This window comes from Eublepharis macularius, chromosome 13 (genome assembly GCF_028583425.1).
Source record: "Eublepharis macularius isolate TG4126 chromosome 13, MPM_Emac_v1.0, whole genome shotgun sequence".
Lineage (NCBI taxonomy): Eukaryota > Metazoa > Chordata > Lepidosauria > Squamata > Eublepharidae > Eublepharis > Eublepharis macularius.
Window position 1 is genome coordinate 6393285 of NC_072802.1, and position 19753 is coordinate 6413037.

The 19753-nt window shown below is 43.7% G+C and overlaps 1 protein-coding gene across 1 annotated transcript in view; it reads left to right on the plus strand.

Moving 5' to 3' along the window:
• The window catches only part of ABCB7 (ATP binding cassette subfamily B member 7), a 103529-nt gene that overhangs the window by 16049 nt on the left and 67727 nt on the right, over nt 1-19753 (plus strand). Inside the window, exons 3-4 of the mRNA XM_054996548.1 lie at nt 4951-5037; nt 13968-14087. Of these exons, the coding sequence (XP_054852523.1) occupies nt 4951-5037; nt 13968-14087 (207 nt within the window). The remainder of the gene's footprint in view (nt 1-4950; nt 5038-13967; nt 14088-19753) is intronic.

Sequence of the window (19753 nt, forward strand, 5' to 3'; positions counted from 1 at the left end):
TAGCCCAACACACACACACACCACACTTCTGCTCCCTAGCAAATTGTTCTGTCTGTGGAAAAGCTCTGGTAAATCCAAGCCATACTCTTCCCTTCCATGCAAATCCCCAGAGCATTCAATGCATCTTCTTTCCCATCAGCTTGTGACTGGACACAGTTATGCTGCAAAACATACAGTGTTAATTGCTTTGGGAAGCATGCGCACCTGCTGTGTGTGGATTCAGTTGGTCCATTCCTGACCAGCTGCACTCACAGCATGAGTTATACTAGGGCTGCCAAGCACCCGCTGGGGGTGGGGAATCCCCAGCCCTCCCCCCCCACCTCCACTTACCTGGCCCACAGGGGTGGAAGACAGTGGGGGGCACATGTGTAAAGCTAAAAACTATCCCCAAACTTAGTATTTGAGGGCAGTTTATAGTGAATCCCCTCCTGCAGTGCAACCCATAGCTTCCTCATCATGCTGGGAAATGACATCCACAGGAGGTAAGTTCCTGCTGCCCCACCGGCCCCCCGTGTTGGCCCCTGAGGGATCTGGCGACCCTGTGTCATGCCCACAACTTTCCTCTTTTCTTGTTTCACTGGGCCCAGTGTGGAAATACCGGGGGTATAGAATTCGTACAGAAAAAATATTCAAAATGATCAGTAATGCTCTTAAAGTAATATGTTACATCAAAGATTACTAGAATGGAATGGCTCAAGGCCAACAAGATGTTATGTTGGGGACAAATTGGCTTTAGGAGAGGATTTTCCACCACTAATCACTGTTTAATTAATAATAATAACAGTCTATTTATATACCACCCTTCAGGGCAACTTAACACACACTCAGAGCAGTGTACAAAGTATGGTATTATCCCCACAACAAACACCCTGTGAGGTGGGTGGGGCGAGAAAGCTCCGAGAAGCTATGACTAACCCAAGGTCACCCAGCTGGCTTCAAGTGGAGGAGTGGGAAATCAAATGCAGTTCTCCAGATTCGAGTCCCGTGCTCTTAAGCACTACACCAAACTGGCTCTCACTGGTCATTTAGCAGAAAAGTATACAGCATCCCCTGGGGGAAAGCTATATGTTGCCTTTATGGACCTCAAGGGACTTTTGACTCAATGGTTAATCAAGATACTATATACTAATACCGCCATTCAGGTTCACTGTGGTGGAGAATGGCAACTTTCAGAAAGCTTTAGCTTTGACAGGGGGATAGGCAAGGTTGTTTGCTTGCCTCACTTCTTTTCAGCCTATATCTAAATGATCTGATGTTGCACCTTTCATCACCAGAGTTTCATGTCCCCAGACTGGCATTGAAGGAATTACCATTGTTTCTCTATGCTGATGATTCACTCCTTTTATCCCAAACAAATATTGGCCTGAAGAGTCTATTGCAATGTTTTTCCAATTATTGCCTAGATGGGGACATGCAAATAAATTACAACAAATCTAAAATCTTGGTTTCCCCCCAAAAAATAGCAACTTAGGTTTCTCCAAATAGACTAGCAAATTCTGATATTGAACAAGTTAAGAGGTTTTGTTATTTGGGAATTGTTTTCTCCTCAAACTTATTTTGGCTCCCCCAGTGTAAATTTGCACTGAATAAGATTAAGCTTACGGTTGGAGCAAGCCTATGATTGGGGAAGATACATTCTAAGTGCAATTCGGGTGTTTAATTCAGAAATAACCCTACAGCTACTCTATAGTATTGCTATTTGGATCACAGTGATTACAGAATCTTTTGATCATCCCTTTTGCCAGTAGGATAATAGGCATTCCTCAGTGTGTCTCAAATGTCTCAGGGCTGAATTAGGCCAAAAGTCACTGGAAGCAGAGCATGGCTCAGTGCTTTTAAGTTAAGAATAAAAACCATCTTCACCACAGAAATGGAAGGTTTGTTGTTTTTCCTTAAACAAGATATTTACTATTCTGCTTGGATAAAGATTGTTGATGCCAGGTTACGACAGTATTTAATGTGAAGATGTTTTCTTTAAGACGCTACAATATTCAGCCACTGCCATGCATTTTATAGCATGGATGCTTGTCATTTTGCAGCTCTGTACAACTCCCAAGATAGTTAGAATCAGAAGGTCCTTATCTTTCAGACTTGAGAGTTTGATTTGAGCAAAAAAAAGGAAGTTATTATAGTATTTAAAATATATATTTTGCTTGTTGTTTCAAAGCTATGTCAGTGATAGTGACAGGATAGCTAGTCTTGTCTGCAGTTGCTATGTGAGCATGATACAAGTCTGATGTTACAGCCGCAAAATATCAGAATTTACTGCTAGTCTTTGATACGGTGTTCTGTTAATTATCTTATTGCAGTGCTCATTTTCTGATCTTTTTATAGGAATATACTTTTTTCTCTGGATGATGTTGATAACATGAGCATACCATTTCTGTGATAAAATAACAATGTCCTTATAATAATCATCAACGTTGCTTGGTCAGGGTCCTTGCCTATAGACTTGTGACCTCTATACTGTTTGTGTTATGTGAATTTTACAATCAGAAATTTACACTAATTACATCAAAATATATCCTCAGCCAAGAATTAAAATTCAGGGATGTGGTTTAATTTTGCAGATGACAATATACGTAGTTAAAGCCTCCAAGCAGCAATAGCTCTACTCGTGGTATCCCCTCTTGCCATTAGCTGTAATTAAATACATCCTGCTTGTAATCTGGCAAAACATCTATTGAAAATAGATTATTTTAGTTATGCTTCTTTTGCTATAATACCTGGCTCCTTCTTCGGGCCTGGAGCCGGAATGCTTTCTGTGCAGCATTGCTGTCAATTAGAGCTCTCCATGGCGCTGGTAAGCGCTTTCAAAGGTGATTCAGAGTGTTGTCCTGATGCTTTCCAAATTACTGTCAGTGTTCTAGTACAACGGAGATGCAAAATACTTCGTTTAAAGCATAGTTGTACTTTGAAAGTGACGTGCAAAATACCGTGTTCTTTCTCCTTGAAAACAAGACCTCTAGAGTTAAGAAGTAAACAGTGCATTGGTAGGTGCTGTGGATGGCAGTCTGTCAAGGGAAAGCACAAGAATCACACATGCATATGTTTCAGTGCCTGTGCATGAGTTGGAAAGCTGCACCCAATCTATTTTTTCCAACCAGCCGTATTAGTTGTCAGTTAATGGATTGGATCCATTCAAGGTGTCAGTGCCTGCCTTTAAAGGAACACATATATAAGCATCATTTCAGCAGAAAATGCCCACTGGAAGCACCACATGCAATGTATAATGCACTTACAGCCTCCTTCCAAAGATTATTCTCAAGAAGAACCTTCTAGTTCAGGCCAGAGAATTAATTTGCAGTGTCATTTTGCCTACCTGCCTATCAGTCATGAAAGAACTCTTTCTGTACGGCCCCAGTGGGTATGGTCAGAGCCTCGCAACTGCTTGCAGAATGGGAGTATGTAATAAGCTGGGGCGGGGTCTGAGTTCCATGATCTTTCCTCGTGAAGAACATGCATCATGCCCAGGAATAACTCAACAGTGTGTTTGGCCTTTTATACTCCAGCTTGTCCTTACCTTTGCCTCAGGGGAGGAGTTACCCTCACCTCTCTCCCCCATGTGGACAGTCCACTTTCCTGCCCTTCATCATCTACATGCTATGCTTGACCCCATGGCCCTTCCCACCATCTGGACACGCCCTGACGTTCCACATGTCCCTCCTTCCCCCAGATTGCCACACACTCCTGAGCCTTTAGGGCACACCTTTTCCACCCACAGCTGCTGCTGTGGCCCGCCATCCCTGTCCTACCAAGTGGATATCAGGCCAGAACCTTCCAACCAGAGGAGCTGACATCTTGCCACACTGCACTTCCTTGGGGCTTAGTCCTGCTCCTGCCTTTGGATGTCCATTCCCCAAGTCCAGCAGCTCCATGCCTACTCTTTGCTGGGCGAGGGTCACCCCTGATATGTCCTGGCTACACCCTTGTCCAAACAGAGCTGGTCTCAGCATGGATTAACCAACGTGTATATAAATCATGAAGCCACCTGCCTTCGCCTGCTGGAACAGATTTCAGAACTTCAAAACAGTTATGAACAAATAGCAGAATGAAGAAATTTGCTGGATAGAGGGAACAAGTTAAGAAATAGTGTAGTGCGTGTGTACATACAGGTGGCTTTTGACATGAAGGATGTACATTAAGGAGCAGTAGTAGGGTAATGCAGAGTTTGACCTGCCAATGGAAAACCTGCACCGCTCTCTGTGAAAGTGTGTCTGGTTGCATCTTGAAGCCCTTTTTAGCCTGGCATGTGCACTTGTCAAGATCTGCTCTTCCCCATATGAACTCTGCCCTACAGTTTTGTGATCCCGTCACAGCATGAGGCTGTAGCAAGGAGCAAGATCAGAAGCGTCCTTGCCCAGAAAACAGCCCCTCCCCTTCCATGAGTCTGCAGGTATTCTTCCCTTCTGACACTCTTAAAGAAAGTGAAACCCACACATTTCAGGCAGCATTCGTTTGGTTCTTGAGGGGTGCTGCTGCTGCAAAAGAATTTTATATTGGAGATTTACTGTTAGAGAGTTATTGTTTTTAAGACCAGTATTAATTGTACTGTTTTAAATTTGATACTGTTGTAAGCTACCTTAGATTTTGGAGAAGCGTGATTAAAAAAATTAGATAACGTATGTGTACATTCAGTGAAAATAGAAGACCTTGAGGGATACACAGAATGCACATGATTGGCACACATGCTTCCTGCGTGGAAGTGTTTCAAGACATGACCACTGCTACAAGTGCAGATTTGTCACTAGGCCAACAGTCGTGTTCCTTCCGGAGCTGGTGTAGTTCTAAAGTCACTTCTCTCAGTCTGCATATTTATTTCACTAGTAGTGTCCTCTTCAGTGCGAGTGAGAGGAAATGAGGCACTTTAGTGAGATCTTGGCAGGACTAGGCTGACATTTGTGTATATAATCATTGACGTAATTGTGCAATGTTTTCTTCTTTGCCCAGAATCTTCAGGGGTGGTCACAAATCGATAAAAGAACGTGCTGGCATGGACATGCAGGTGGAGGACTCCACTCAGATCCAAAGGAAGGGGTAAATATCCTTGGCATGAGTTTGCATTCCTGTATAGAGGCACCATAGACATTCAGATTTCTCTACAAAGCCAGCTGGGTTAAAGTTAAATCTCGTTCTGCAAAAGATGGCTTGGCCTATGTGTAAGGTTCAGACTAGTAGAATCACCAGTCCTAGGTTTATGTGTATAATCATTTTGGAGGGGGCAGCACCCCTCCGTGTGAACTGCATAGACAGCTTGGGAATGCTTCTAGGCCCGACGCTACTTCTAAGTAACAGCATTGTCATGGTTTGCTTTTGCTTAGCTTAGGCAAATGTATTGACTGTACCGTTTCTTGGGGAATGTGTTATCTGACCAGCGTCATGAATGTCTCTGTCTCATACAGATAAGTTTACTATAACATGCTCTTTGTGAGGCTGCCTTGAAAAGCTACAGCTTGTGCAGGATGTGATCTGGGGCCTGTTTTTCTGACCATATGATGCCTACATTGTATCATCTCACTGGCTTCTAGCTTGTTTCTGAGCTTCATACAAAGTGTTGCTTTGGCCTTTGAAAGCTTAAGAGACCTGCAGCCTGGATATCTAAAGAATGACTTCCTCCTTCTCAAACCTGTGCAGGCACAGGTCATCAGTTGAGACTCTTCTGGGCATCCCACCACTAGCAGAAGTAGAGAATGGGCACAGGTTCTTCCAGCTGTCGTGCCCAAGTATTAAAATTCCTTGTCTGAGAAGGCCCACGTGGTCCCTGCCCTTGGCTGCTTTTAGGCGTCAATCTAGACACTGTGACTTCAACGCCTCTTTGACATCATGTAGTAATCTGACGGGGGCGTTTTCTGCGCCTGTGCTTGCATGGTGTGCTGTTGTATTATTTTGCTTGTTATTTTGAAGGTTGCGAACAGTATTGATTTATATTCCTTGGAAACTGAAGGCCTACAAAACATTGCAGGACAGGAAGCAATTTGGGAATCTTTCCCCCAGTCTCACTTCTAGGATTCACTAAGCTTTAGGGAGCTTGAAGTGGTTAACTCCCAACTGCTTTCAATATTTCATGTCTCGTTGAGTATCCTTTGTTCTCACCAGACTGTTTTTAGGGTTAGCTTGTGAAATCACTGCTTTCTGCATATCTGAGGACTCCCAAAGTATACCTTCCTACCCTTGTCTGTGGGTGACCTAGTTTGGTTACTTTTGTAACCACCATCTCAGTATCTGATATAGTGAAATTGGATGACCTGTTAAAAATAGTTGGGGAAAGAAAGTCTTCGTTCCCACTCCTTGAGTGGGGTAAGAGGTACCAAGGGACCACCTGAAGTCTTGCAGAGATACTGACATTTAGGTAGCCCTGTGCCCTGCTTACCTCTGATGGAGACTTCTTTGCACTTTCCTCAGACTGAGAAAGGGTTGGGGGTCTTCAGAAGCTGAAGAGGTGGCTTGTGTTCCTTGATGGTACCTGCCACCTTTGCAGAATCTGAGCTTGTGCCTATTCTTTGCTGTCGTGCCGCTGGGGTGCTGTGGCAGCATGCAGACACTGTCCTGTTTCTTCCTCTGTTGAGGGAATCCCCCCTCCGCTGGTGGTTTAAATGTTTTTCTGCATGCCTGGATTCTCTTGGGTACATAAAAATCCTCCCTCATGACTGTGGCTGGCCCCATTATGCTGCTTTGGTTATCCACACAGGAGTGACTAATTCACTTTTAGAGTGTATGAAATTAACTGTCTGGGAGATTCCCTGTATGAGAATTGAAAGGCAGGGTGAAAATGTTTATAATACTTCTTAGGAAAAACACATCTACCTGAAACCAGTTTGTCCTTATCAAAGAGGGTTCAATTTGAGAGAGAAAATGTTCATAAATGATGAGTCTGGCTGGCAGTTTTTATGACTTGCAGAATGATTGACAGGACTGGATTCTCCATTTAGACATTAATTTCCCTTCAGTCAACTCATGTCCTCAATTACATCATAATAGTTCCAATCCTTGGGGACATGTTTAAACCTGGGCACAGGTTTTAATTCTTTCTATAAGCAATCTGAATTGGACATAATTCTGAATTGCGTTTCAATTCATCACACATGCCTCTGTGGTTCTCTGCTGTCAGGCAGAGGCAGTCTCTAGTCCCTGGCAGTTGTGGCAATGCCAGCAAGGCAGTCTTCATGGAAGGAATGATAGAAAAATAGGAATAATGCCTCAGTGGCTTTTCTTCTCTATTTATGAGAAGAGTAGAGTTGGATCCTTGTCAAGTTCCTTCTCAAGCCTCTGAGCGACACCACTTATGTTTATGCATTCATGCAAAAAGTCTGAAAGCTGTTATCATATATATTATCTCTGGCAGTTTTCACAAGTGATCCTTTGTCTTGTGTGTGTGTGTGTGTGTGTGTGTGAGAGAGAGAGAGAGAGAGAGAGAGAGAAATCACATTCAAAGCTATGTTAATTAAAACACACATTAAATTTAAAAACGATACTCTCCTGATTGCTGCCTCGTGATTACTGCATTCACAGGAGGTGAAGTAGAGACTCAGTGTCCTTAGTATCAGTTGTGAAAATGCCCTTCTATTGCAGGAATGCTTAAAGGCAGGGGTCATTTTGTAGAAAAAGAACTGGATGAACTCATTAGCATAATTCCTCAGCACAACTCATTAGCATATGCCACACCCCTTGACATCACCAGAAGTGTGTTATTAGCATAACTGATTTGCAGATGCCACACCCCCTGACATCACCTATCCTGGTTGTTTTGGGTCCAATCCTGGCCTTTTAGGGCCAAAATTGGGCCCAAAATTGCAAAAAAGGGGCTGAAAATGGCCAAAAAGGGGCCCAAAATGGTCAGGATCAGGCTGCTGCTGAGCGGGAGAGTGATCCACCATCCGTCAGAAGCCCTATCTGGGCCGTTTCGGCCCCAATCCAGGCCAAAATGGGCCCAAAATGGCTGAGAGTCAGGTGGACGGGGCCACCTGTCATGTGACCTCTTTAAGGAACTGCCAGAACTGCGTTCCTGCGTGTTCCCCCTTGAAATGAGCCCTGCTTAAAGGTTACAGTTGGATTGAGTTCCTCTGCATCTGGTCCCTAGAAATGTTTCAGAAAAATATAAATAAAAAGCAGAGATGAACCATACAAATCCTTTCAACGCCTCCATGTGCATGAGAGAAACAGACCACCAAAGTCCGTTTTCACAAGGAAGCCATTTTAACCAGTTTATGTGACTTCAGCATGTTCTGCTTTTGTATGTATTCATTTTTAATCCTTTTCTACCTTGATTTTGTTCTTGGAGACCTTTACCATAACATGTATTTTGTACATGCCTTACCTTGATCTTTTTCTTGCTCTTCTTCGATTGTTCCTGTCAATCTGCTTGCTAGTATTTAACTCCTTTCTGCAATGTCTGTCTTGCCTTGGATCCAAAGGCCGATTCAATTTGCTTTTTTTCAAAATGCTATCTTCTGCAAACTGATGTGCTGCAATTAGACCAACTCCATGTAACCTTCATGTTAACCTGGCACCAGTTTTAATTCCCTCCAAACCATTAATGGTGCTTGAAACATGAGGCCATCTAAGCATGTCTATCTAAAAGAGAGATTTCTGCGTATGCTGCCTCTTTTCTCTAGAGTGAGGAATAAGCAGAAATTTATTTTGTATCCACTCGAGATTTATAAGTTGTCAGAGAATATACACCCTCTGAAGAATGTATAAAAGGTACTGATAATGGGTACTGCTCTCAGATCCTTTAGATAGTCAACAATCTTAAGTATATCTTAACACTCCTGTTGCTTCGAGAACAGAGGGAAGAGAGTAGTACCAGAAAAGGATTCTGTATTTTTCTGCTTTTCCCTACCTATCTATAGATCTGTAACTTTTTCTTCTGCTTCTTACTTGAATAAGAAACATGAGGAATAACAGGTTTGTATTACAAGCCTGTTATTCCTCACGTTTCTTACTTTTTAAAAATAAGTTGATGGAAGGAATGTATTTTTGAGACAAAGTATATAAAGCTTTTTGCAAACTCAGGGCTATATAAGAGAATCAGTGTGGTGTAGTGGTTGGACTAGAATCTGAGAGACGTGGGCTTGGATTTCACCTTGGCTGCAGAAGTGTGCTGGATGACCTTGAGCCGGCTAAACACTCTCAGCCTAACCTACTTCACAGAGTTGTTGTGAGGATAAAATACAGCAAAGGAGAATGATGTAAGATGATCTGTGTCCTCATTGGGAAAAAAGTTGCGGTATAAATAGTGTAAATAAAAATGCAAAGTATGAAGTATAACAAGTGGGAGATCTGCAAGGACTTGCGGGAGCATATCATTTCTGCCCCTACTATTTAATCTTTCCCTTCCCTTTCCCGAAAGTTCCTACAGCCTCTTCTCTTTTCCTACTTTCTTCACTCCTTCCCACCCACCAGCCAACCTACTTTTATCTATCTCCCCCCTCCCCCCATCTTCATCTTGCTCTCCTTCCCTCCCTCTGGCAGCCTCTACCAAGAAAAACTCTGGTCCAGTTGTGCTGTGTGGGCTGAGCCTGGCCTAATTAGGGAACCTGTGAGGTTGCAGCAGGTACCTCACTTTCCTTTGTGTCCCTTCCCACATTATTTCTTCTTTTCCTTCTCCTGGAAGCCCCTGCTTCCTTCTTCACACTGAGTCACCAGCCAACCTACCATTTATGTATCCTCCCATCTTTAACCATATTTATTATTTGCTTCATTTATATTTTGTGCAGAGATGGGCACAAAATGGGGAAAAACTAAACGAGAGTTTTGTGTTTCGTTACATTCCACAAATCACGAACTTCCATGAAATTGCCCTATTTCATGATGCGATTCGTTAGTTTTGTGATTGTCAGAACCCAGGGCACTTCAACAGCCCCCTTCATACCCAGAGATGCCAAACTTGCAGGGAGACTTCAGCAGGCTCTCCCACCCTCCTTGTTTGGCCAAGATTGCAAAACATTGACTGCAACCCACAAAGCTGGGCCTCAGGGCCAGGCAGTGGCCCTGAGACTGGGCTTGGGAGGAGGGCCCCCAAACCACCACACAGACACCTGCCCAGGCGGGAGAGGTGCACAAAATAAAATCAAAGGAAACGAGTGTGAGCCCTCAAAAGAGCAGAGAAAGAATTGAGAAGAAACAAAGACAATCAAAGAAAAAATAAAGGAGGCCTCAGTCAAGCTAGGCTCCAGAGCCAGGCAGAGGCCTGAGACTAGGGTGGGGTGGGGTGGAGGAAAAAAGGCACCCTCACCCAAAGACCTTCCCAACAAGGACAAGTGAGGAAAATAAGAAATAGTCTTTTCAGTCTCTTTTGAAGCAGCAGCAAATCCGGCCAAAAGCTCCCAACTCCACTCTCACTCCAAATCCCAGCAACAGATCCTCCCTTTCTCTCTGTCTACTGGTGTCAGATAAGCCTCCAGCATATCTGCCATGGATTAAATGTTCCAGCATATCTGTCACGTGTCATGAGTTTCTTGCTAGAGTAATTAATATGCCTCTGAGAACATGCAGAGTAAAACCTGTTTTGCTGAATGGTTGCTAGCTGCTTATCTTGCAGGTGTTTTGGTTACGATTTCCTGACAGGCCTGGGAACTTGGCCTTGAAGTTACAGCAGAGACTGCACCAAGCTTCTAACAGACTGAGTAAAGCTCATCCCTTCCCTCCTCCCCTCTTTACAGGCTCTGTGTGCCAAAATCCTAACGGCCTTTCTTTCCCGGGGGGGGAGGGCAGGAACTATGACCTATAATTAATCTTGCTTTGCTACGTTGGGCCATTCCAGCCAATACTCCTGTCCTAGCATCTTGATACTGGTATTTTTCTTTAATAAAAACAACTTTAACTCATACACCTGAGTGATGCGATGAAGTTTTGGGGGAAATACCTGATAAGACCTGACAACTGGAACTAAAAGCACGAGGCAGAGAGAGGTGCCTTATATAACAAATGCTCACATAGAGCAGAACAGGAGGTCTCTGGCTGGCAGACAGACCTGCTTAACAGAGTTTGGAGGGATGAGATTGGTGTTCCCGTGGCTACAGAAGGCCCATCTCCTCAGTTGTCTAGGGGATTATCCCCCCTGCTCCTCACTGTATAGGGCAGAATGGAAGCTCTCCAGTGGGCAAGGAGAGCTGCCCATCAAGGTTACGTGGGCTAAGATTAGGGTTTTCAGTGGCAACTAAAGGTCTACAAACATTCCGGGCCTATGTTGCCTAGGGAATCAATGGATCGGCACCAGCCTGTCTGGCATCACAAATTGTTCATGAATCAAACGAATTAGGCCAAAAATTTGTGAATTTCATGAAAACCACAGCCCCACAAAATGCGTTTCACGAAACACGAATCGGCCCGATTCGTCACAAAATTTTATTCGTATTTCGATTCTTGCCCATGTCGAATCTTGTTTTGTTTTATAAGCTTGAATCTGGTCATTGACCATAATAAAACTCAGTACCTGTCCCTTATCTTCATCTATATTTAATAATTTGCTTCATTTACATACTGACCTTTTCTGCACTGGGCACCTCAAAGCTTACATCATGCTCCTTGCGTCCATATTAACCTTACAACAACCCTGAAAGGTAGGTTAGGCTGAGAGTAAGTGACTGGATCAAAGTCACCCAGTGAGGTTCCACAACAGTGTGGTGATTGCAACCTGGATCTTACTCTGAAACTCTAACCTCTACACTACGCTGGCTTTGGGGAGGAGCGTTGAATAGCAGCAAGCAGCTGGGCCTGGGTGAGTCATGCAAGTCATGTGGTATCAAGTCATCTGGTGGTTGCTGCTGGGCCTAACCCCACTAAGTTCTCCCTCAAAGGCCAAAAGAGCCCTGGAAAGGGCCCTGCCCTCCCCTTCCAGGGCTCCCCTCTGCCTTTTTCTGACAGAAACCAAGCCTGGAATACTGTTGTGGTTGCCAGCAACAGCCACTGATGACATCAGATTCTTAAAGCTACAGGGGCTCCTTTTATCCTGTTATTACTTTTTTAAAAAACCCTCCTCTTTTTTTTAGATTTCAAATTTTCTGAAAACCAGGGACATTTTTCAGGTGTGTTAAGAAAATCTATCTTGTCCATTCATAGCTCCCATCTCCAAATATAAGTATCCACAGATCAGAGCCACTTGGTTTTTAGTATATAAGATAACTAATGCGCCCTGATTTTTAACACCATGTATTTATTTTGAGTGCAATATGTTTTATAGTTCAGTAAGTAAAGAGCAAGTGCAATCTTCCCCATTGTCCTAAAATTTTACTGCAAGTAGGGCATGGCTGATAATTTTTGCTGACAGAAGGTATCCCATGAAGATAGTTGTAGGTGGGTAGAAGTAGAATGGCTGGCTTTGAGTCCAGTGGCACCTTAGAGGCCAAAAAGATATTCAGGGTGTGTCAGGTCTTGCCAGGTATCCTCTCTAAGCACTTCACTGCATCACTCAGGTATATGAGTTAAAGTTACTTTATTAAAGAAGAATACCAGTGTCACGATGGTCAGACAGGATCATTGGGCGAAGTGACATAAGGTAGCAAAGCAAGGTTAATTATAGGGCACAGTCCCCGCCCCCCAATGGGAAAGTCTGTTAGGATTTTGGCGCACTGAGCCAGGGAGCCAGGAGAGAGGGGAGGGGGGAAAGGATGAGCTCTGCTCAGTCTCTTAGGAGGTTGGTGCGGTCTCAGCTGAAACTTCAAGGCCGAGTTCCCAGGCCTGTCAGGAAATCGTAACCAAAACACCTGCAAGATAAGCAGCTAGCAACCAGTCAGCAAAACAGGTTCCCTCTACATGTTCTTAGAGGTACACTACACACTGCAGCAAGAAATTCGTAACACACAGCAGATATGCTGGAGGTGTATCTGACAGTAAGCTTTCAAGAGTCAGAACTCCTTTCTTCAGACACTGTGTCTGAAAAAGAGCTGTAACTGTTGAAGAGAAGAAGGGAACCCTGACTCTTGAAAACGTACACCTTGAAAAACTTATTGGCCTCTAAAGTGCCACTGGACTCAGATTCAGCTGGTATCCCATCACAGTCTTGATGCTGTGGTAATACTGCCCTATCAGGAGCACCTCAAAGGATTGTTTGCCGCACCAAATCACAGTCCGCTATCCTCCTCCTGATCATAATTTCAGGTTGTGGTTTGACACTAACTATGGTTTGAGCAGTATTATGTCTGCATCATGCTACAGACAAGACTCATTGGTTTGATCCTTCAGAGAAAGAGCAGTCATAGTGCTAGCTAGCCAGTAATATTCCTTAACGGAATAAGAACTGGGCCACAGGATCACATCTACGCCCCTCTCCCTTACTTCCAAATTCCCTTTGGCACCACTTACCCAGTTTGGTACTCCTTGTGTATAATACCCAATCCTAATTTTAGTGAACACTAACAAGAAGCATTCCATAACTAAAACTCTAAATTTATTTGAATGCAGTTTCTGAATGCAAAGAATGTCTGTCAAGGTCTCTCAGTTTTACTATATGTATGTAGCTTTTCCTTTGGAAGATGGGAGTAAATATTAATTCCTATTTTTGCGCCAATACTTGACTGTTAATACCTTTTGTAGATGCATGCAAAGACTCACAAAATGAGAAAGGTTACAGCTGTGTTTTGATTAGTTGAGTTTTACAGCAAGACATTAATAACAAGATGGTTGTTCTGTTTATGAGGGAAGCTGTAGTGCTGTACTTGGCTACTAAACAGCCTCATAATGCATGATTACCCAGCCTTAGCCATTTTGTTAAAATGAAGCAGTGACATTTTATACACAATTAGATGACAGAGAACAGTTTTTGTGGTGTTAAGCATGACATTTCTTTTTGCCATTGAAAACATCTCAGTCTGTATTTATCATTACTTTGAAGAAGGAAGTGTTTGGGTTTTTTTAAAAAAAAAACTATTGGTAGTCTGTAACTTGAGTCTCTAGATTCAGGTTTTGCAGTCAGTGTTGAGCTATTTCTTTGAAATGTTTTCTGTAAGAGTGTGCTTTTCTTCCAACAGCTAAAAGAAGTAGATGGCAAGAAGATCCTCAAAGCTATGCTGTCCTACGTGTGGCCCAAGGACAGGCCTGACCTACGAGCCAGAGTTGCCATATCTCTGGGATTTTTAGCAGGAGCCAAGGTAAGAGCTCTTTCACTGGGTTGAAACAAGGGGCAAAGCTTTTATTGGAAGTGCCAGGAAAAAAGACATAGGAAGGCTAGCTTGAAATATGTGAGGGTTTTTTAAAAGACTTTTAAAAACCCGTATGTCTTGATCTCTGTATACCTAACAAAAAAGACATTTTCTTTTGTGGTGTCATGAATTAGGGGTGTGCGATTTGGGTTTCCAATTCGGGATAAATACCCAAATCGGACCCAATTTGTAAAGATTCGGAATTTCTGAATCAGGCCTAGCATGCTTGCTCAGATTTAGAAATGCCAAATCAAAGCTTCCTGAAGCAATTTGGGTCATTTGGGGAAGTTTTGGGGCACTTTCAAACCCCACGGCTGGCTCCAGCTGACCAGCAGAGGAGGATTCCCCCACAGGCCAGCTGAAGTTTAAAGGGCCCTTTCCGGGCCAGCTGAAGTACAGAAAGAGCCATTTCCGGGCCGCTTGCAAGGGAAAGGGCCCTTTAAACTTCAGCTGGCCCACGGGAGGGAGCTCCCCCCCCCCATGGGCCAGCTGAAGCACAGAAAAGGGCCCTTTCCCTGCTGCTTGCAAGCAGCATGGAAAGGGACCTTTAACTTCAGTTGGCCGGTGGGAGGATCCTCCCCACTGGCCAGCTGAAGCACAGGAGGTCCTACTGTCACTTATTTTACTTGATGGGAAGGGGGAGGAGGGAACCCCCTCTTCCCCCTCCCATTGGGTAAACTAAGCGGTGGGATGTGAACTTTCAGTGTACTCTGAATCTTCATGGAGCATATTGAAGCAGGGCAATAAGCGGACATCGCTCTCCAGTTCTTTTTCCCCTCTTCAGAAATTCCAAAGCAGGAAAACCTAATCTTTCTGTCCCTGCACACCCCTAGTCATGATTTCTAGAACTGAGAGCCCACCTGAATTTTCTGTCTGTGAGCTGTGAGCAGCTAACTTTATTGTACCATAAGTTTTCAAGAAGCACAGCTCTCTTCGTCAGATACATCTGATGAAGAGAGCTGTCGTTCTCAAAAGCTTATGCTACAGTAATGTTGGTTAGTCTTAAAGGTACTACTGGTCTCTTTTCTATTTTGCAATTACAGACTAACATGGCTAACTCCTCTGGATCTGTGAGCAAGTGTAATTCTCATGCAGGGATATATTTTCCTTCACAGATACCCCTCCTCATCTTTTCTCTTATAGAATACAAATTCCATTCCTCCTGTCTCTCTGCCTAACATCAGCGGTTAGGCTAACTCATTTTAAGTTAGACCCAGAGCGGTTCAAACTCTTTTTAAGTAGAACTCTTCTTAGGAGAGAAGCTGGGTATACTTAAACTCAGTCAATACTGGCTGCAAGAGACGAGGCTGAGAAGGTAGAAGATCATGCTGGAGGTCGTAGGCATACAGGGAGTGTGAGATGCTTTGCCCAGTCCCTTAACTGTGATGGTAGTGTGGTGGCTTCTGCTGAATGACATGGTCTTTTCCTGGAGCCGCATGCCATGTGCAGAAGCCTGTTTTCCCCTGCAGACCCCATTTAAGTGAGATTTAGTGGTCCTAGTATGTGCCTGTGTGCCAGTTCCTTTCCTCAGACAACCATCTCCTAGTGGTACCCTCCCCTGTGATGGCCCATTTAGCAACCCTTAGGTTACCTACATCTTATGGAACAGGCTACTGGAGTTGCTTCAGCAGGTGCCTTGCCATGTTCTGGAAGGTGTGTAAGTGTCCTGTTTCAGAGGGCATTTTTAGACTGTGTTTTTAAGTGTTTATGGGGTTTTAGCTGCAGTTATTTCTTATTTAACTTTGTTTGTGTATTAGATGCTTACAGTGTTTTATCCTTACAGCTTTTGCTGGTTTGTTGGTCAACTTGAGTCTGCAAAGAGATGACAGGGGATAAATATTTCAAATAAACAACTTGCTACATGTTGGCAGCATCTCTGCATTCTACTTTAAAACGGCCATTTGTAGCCGCCTGCAGAAGGTGGGGAGAAAATGCTAGAAACTACCTTCAAATTGTGATATTCTCTTCCCCTGGAGTCACTCTGAGGATTGATTTTGTTTCACTAACTGGGGCTCAGGCTAGGTTTTGTGAGAGGGAGCTGAGATTTTAGACATTGTAATACTGGGCAATTGTTTATTTTGATGTCTTGCAAGTTATATCAGTGTTAAAATGTATTCCACAATAAACCTATGACCTTTTGTTTCTTTGTGGTGCTTGGAAGCAGAAGTAGGCATCAAGGGATGCCTGTTGGACTGGGTTAAGTTGTTCCTCACTGACCAAATTCAAAAGGATTACCATTGGAGACCGTTATCATCAGTGTGGAACTTATCCTGTGAGCTACAATCCTATCCCCCTTGCTCTTTAGTCTCAATGTAAAGCCCATAGGCCAAACCATTCATAGTGTCAGACAGGGGTTAACCTGCCTGGCATAGAAGGCGGAAGTTACATAGCTGCAGTTTAATGTCTGACAGGAGTTAGCCTGTCAGTTACAGAAGGTAGGGAAGGTTAACACAGTTGAGTTTTCTATTGCTGAAAGGCTGTCCAAGCCAAGAGTTCCGTTCCATCGGAAAAGGGAGGGGCAAGGAGTATGTAGTCAGCACTGTCACAGTTAAACAGTCATTCTCGGCAACTGCCTTATGTTCGTTGGTTGTACTGTGATTCCTGAATTCTTAAATCTGTCTCTGCCTGATCTGATCGGTGCGGATATTTTTGGGAAGATCCATGGAACAGAAACTGACATTTTGCCGAGAATCATCTTTTCCTTCTATGGACCCCAGAGGACACACCGTTAGCCCCTGCGAAATGGCAGTCGAGCCAAGAAAGAGCAGTCTGGTGAAATCTGAAGGAGACCAAGGAACTCAGTGGGAGGAATCCAAGCTAAAGGTGGAGGAGGTGAGGGGCCCTGGGATAATGCTGCAGACAGATCTGATACGATCGGTGTGGATATTTTTGGGAAGATCATGGAACAGAAACTGACACATAGTTTTGAGGTTGGCTGTCATCAGTAAACTGATGATACTCAGCTCTATATATGCTTGTCCACATTTCCTGGGGAAGGCAGAAGGTAAAAGTAAAGGTGGTCCCATGTACAATCACCTTGTCATTACGGACCCGGGGTGGGGGCGGACGTCACATCACGATGTTTTCTTGGCAGACTTTTTAATGGGGTGGTTTGCCATTGCCTTTCCCAGTCATCTGCACTTTACCCCAGAAAACTAGGTACTCATTTTACCAACCTCGGATGGATGGCTGAGTCAACCTTGAGCTGGCTATCTGAACCTGGCTACCTCCAGGGTCGAACTCAGGTCATGAGCAGAGCTTGGGCTGCAGTACTGCAGCTTACCACTCTGTGCCACTGAGTGAACAAATTGAAACGAAACCCTGGAAAGACAGAGATAGTGCTGGTTGAGAAGGTGGAGATCTTGAAGGGCATTGTGCTTACCAATTTCAAAGTACAGGCTTGGTTAAGAACCTGTGGGTTATACTGGATCCAACATTACTTCTGGAGAAGCAAGTTAATGCAGCTGCAAAAAATGCTTTCTTCCAACTCAGTCTGGTCTGGAAGATGATCCCCTGCTTTGATTCAGCCAGTCGGGCCACCTGGGTCCATGCCATGGTAACAGAGTTCTGTAATGCTATCTACTTAGGGATCCCCTCAAAGTCATTATGGAGAATCCCGTTGGTGCAGACACTATAGCTTGACTATTATCAGGAGCCAGACAGGACATACATATTCACCCCATTCTACAGTCACTCCATTGGTTACCCATCAGTTACTGGGTTAAAGTTAAGGTACTGGACATCACATACAAAACCCTTCATGGCTTTGATTCTTCATATCCGCAGGATTGCCTTTCCCCATGTTCCTCCATGAGAACTTCACTTATCTGGGCAGGTGCCACCCTGCAAATGGGCAAAATCCACAACTGTCTGTACGTGTACATTCTCTGTTGTGGCCCCCACATTATGGACTGGCTGGTCTATTGAGATCAGGAGGGCTCCTCTCCTGACTTCCTTCAAACTATACAAAACTGAATTATTTAAGACGGCTTTTTACACAGAAAATAGTGTTATACTTTAACAAAATGATTTGGGGTAAAGGGTAAAGCTTTAGGGTAAAAGGTTAGGGACAGTAGACCAGGGGTTCCTGAACTTTTTGAGCCTGTGGACATATTTGGCGTTGTGACACAGGATGGTGAGCACAGCCTCAAAATGGCCACTGCAGGAGGCACAGAGCCAACCACAAAATGGCTGCTACAGGAGGTGGAGCCCAACCACAAATTGTCAGAGAGTTAGGTTATGCATAGCTCTAATAGTAATTCTTCAACATTTCAGGCAGAAATTTTTTTAACAGGATACCTTTTTAAATGAATGTATTGTGTTAAAATACTTTTTTGCATATACACCCAGTTTACCTCCAGTCATTCATTTTAAGGTTCTTGTGCTGTGGTAGCAGCTGCTCCCAATGCAATATTTTTAAAACTCTGCTCAGCCAATCAGATCTTCAAGGGCCAATCAGAAGCCCTCCTAGGCAAAATCTTCATTTGGCCCTGCCCACTTTCTAAAAACGTGGCAGGTGCCACGTTGGGGACCCCTGCTGTAGACTATACCATTATATGTAGTTCATACTAACTGTCGCTGTAAGTAGGTTCTTACTATGTTTTTTGCATCATTTGTGTTATTACTTATGATTTGCTTCACAAGTGTATCTAGTCCCTGGTTGGGTCCAGACCTCAACAAGTCAAATCCTATTGCATTGTCTATTAGATGTGTCATGTCTGTGCCTCATCCATGCCATACTTAACGCAGACCTGTTGTTCTGAACCAATGTTTCAAGCTATAACTTGATGTCATATTGCCAGTGCCATAACTGTTTCTTTTCACGGGCTTATTGAAGCTCCAGGTGTCTTATCTAATGGACTGTAGAAACGTTCAGTGCTGCTAATCTTGTATACTGCTCACTCCCATGCACTGCCATGTCTCAATTTTGATCTCTTGCTTTCTCAGTGTCTCTACTTGATAGTACAAATATGTGAGACGTTCTCAGGACAAGTTCGCGCCAAAAGTCCTGTTTTACTGTTGGGAGGCGGAAGGAGCAAACATGTGGTTAAGAGAGAGGATTTTCCCACAGGTCACTATTCCTGTCAACCTGTTCTTACTACTTAAACGCTTACCTTGCTTCTGAGTAACCCTGTGGACCCTGTGGAAATGATCTGATTTCTGAATAAAGCCATTTAACCAAGAGCCTGGATTTCTTGTTGCAATGGTACAGGGATCTACCTGCCATAGCCTGTCATCCATAGCCTGACAAGATGTCCCTTTGTTTTGATTGCATTTTCATAGCCTGTGTAATCCACCTTGAGTTGCAGAGAGAAAAGTGGGCTATAAATAACATTAAAAAATGGAACATTAATGGAGTGAAATAGTGTATTTACACAAAACAAAGATCTTCCTCCAAAGTTTATGCCCAACTTTTTTTCTCACCATACATAACTGTACCTTGAATGCAAATTTAAACTGATCTCCTCTTTTTCTTGATGCCAATCTTGGCCAAAGGACAAGTCTTCCTTTCTAATAAGTAAGTTATGCCACAACAGCCAAGATGCACGTTCTACCTTGGAGGGGAATAGACTGTCATGCATGGTTGTGATCTGAAAGACTGAAGAAAGAAGTCA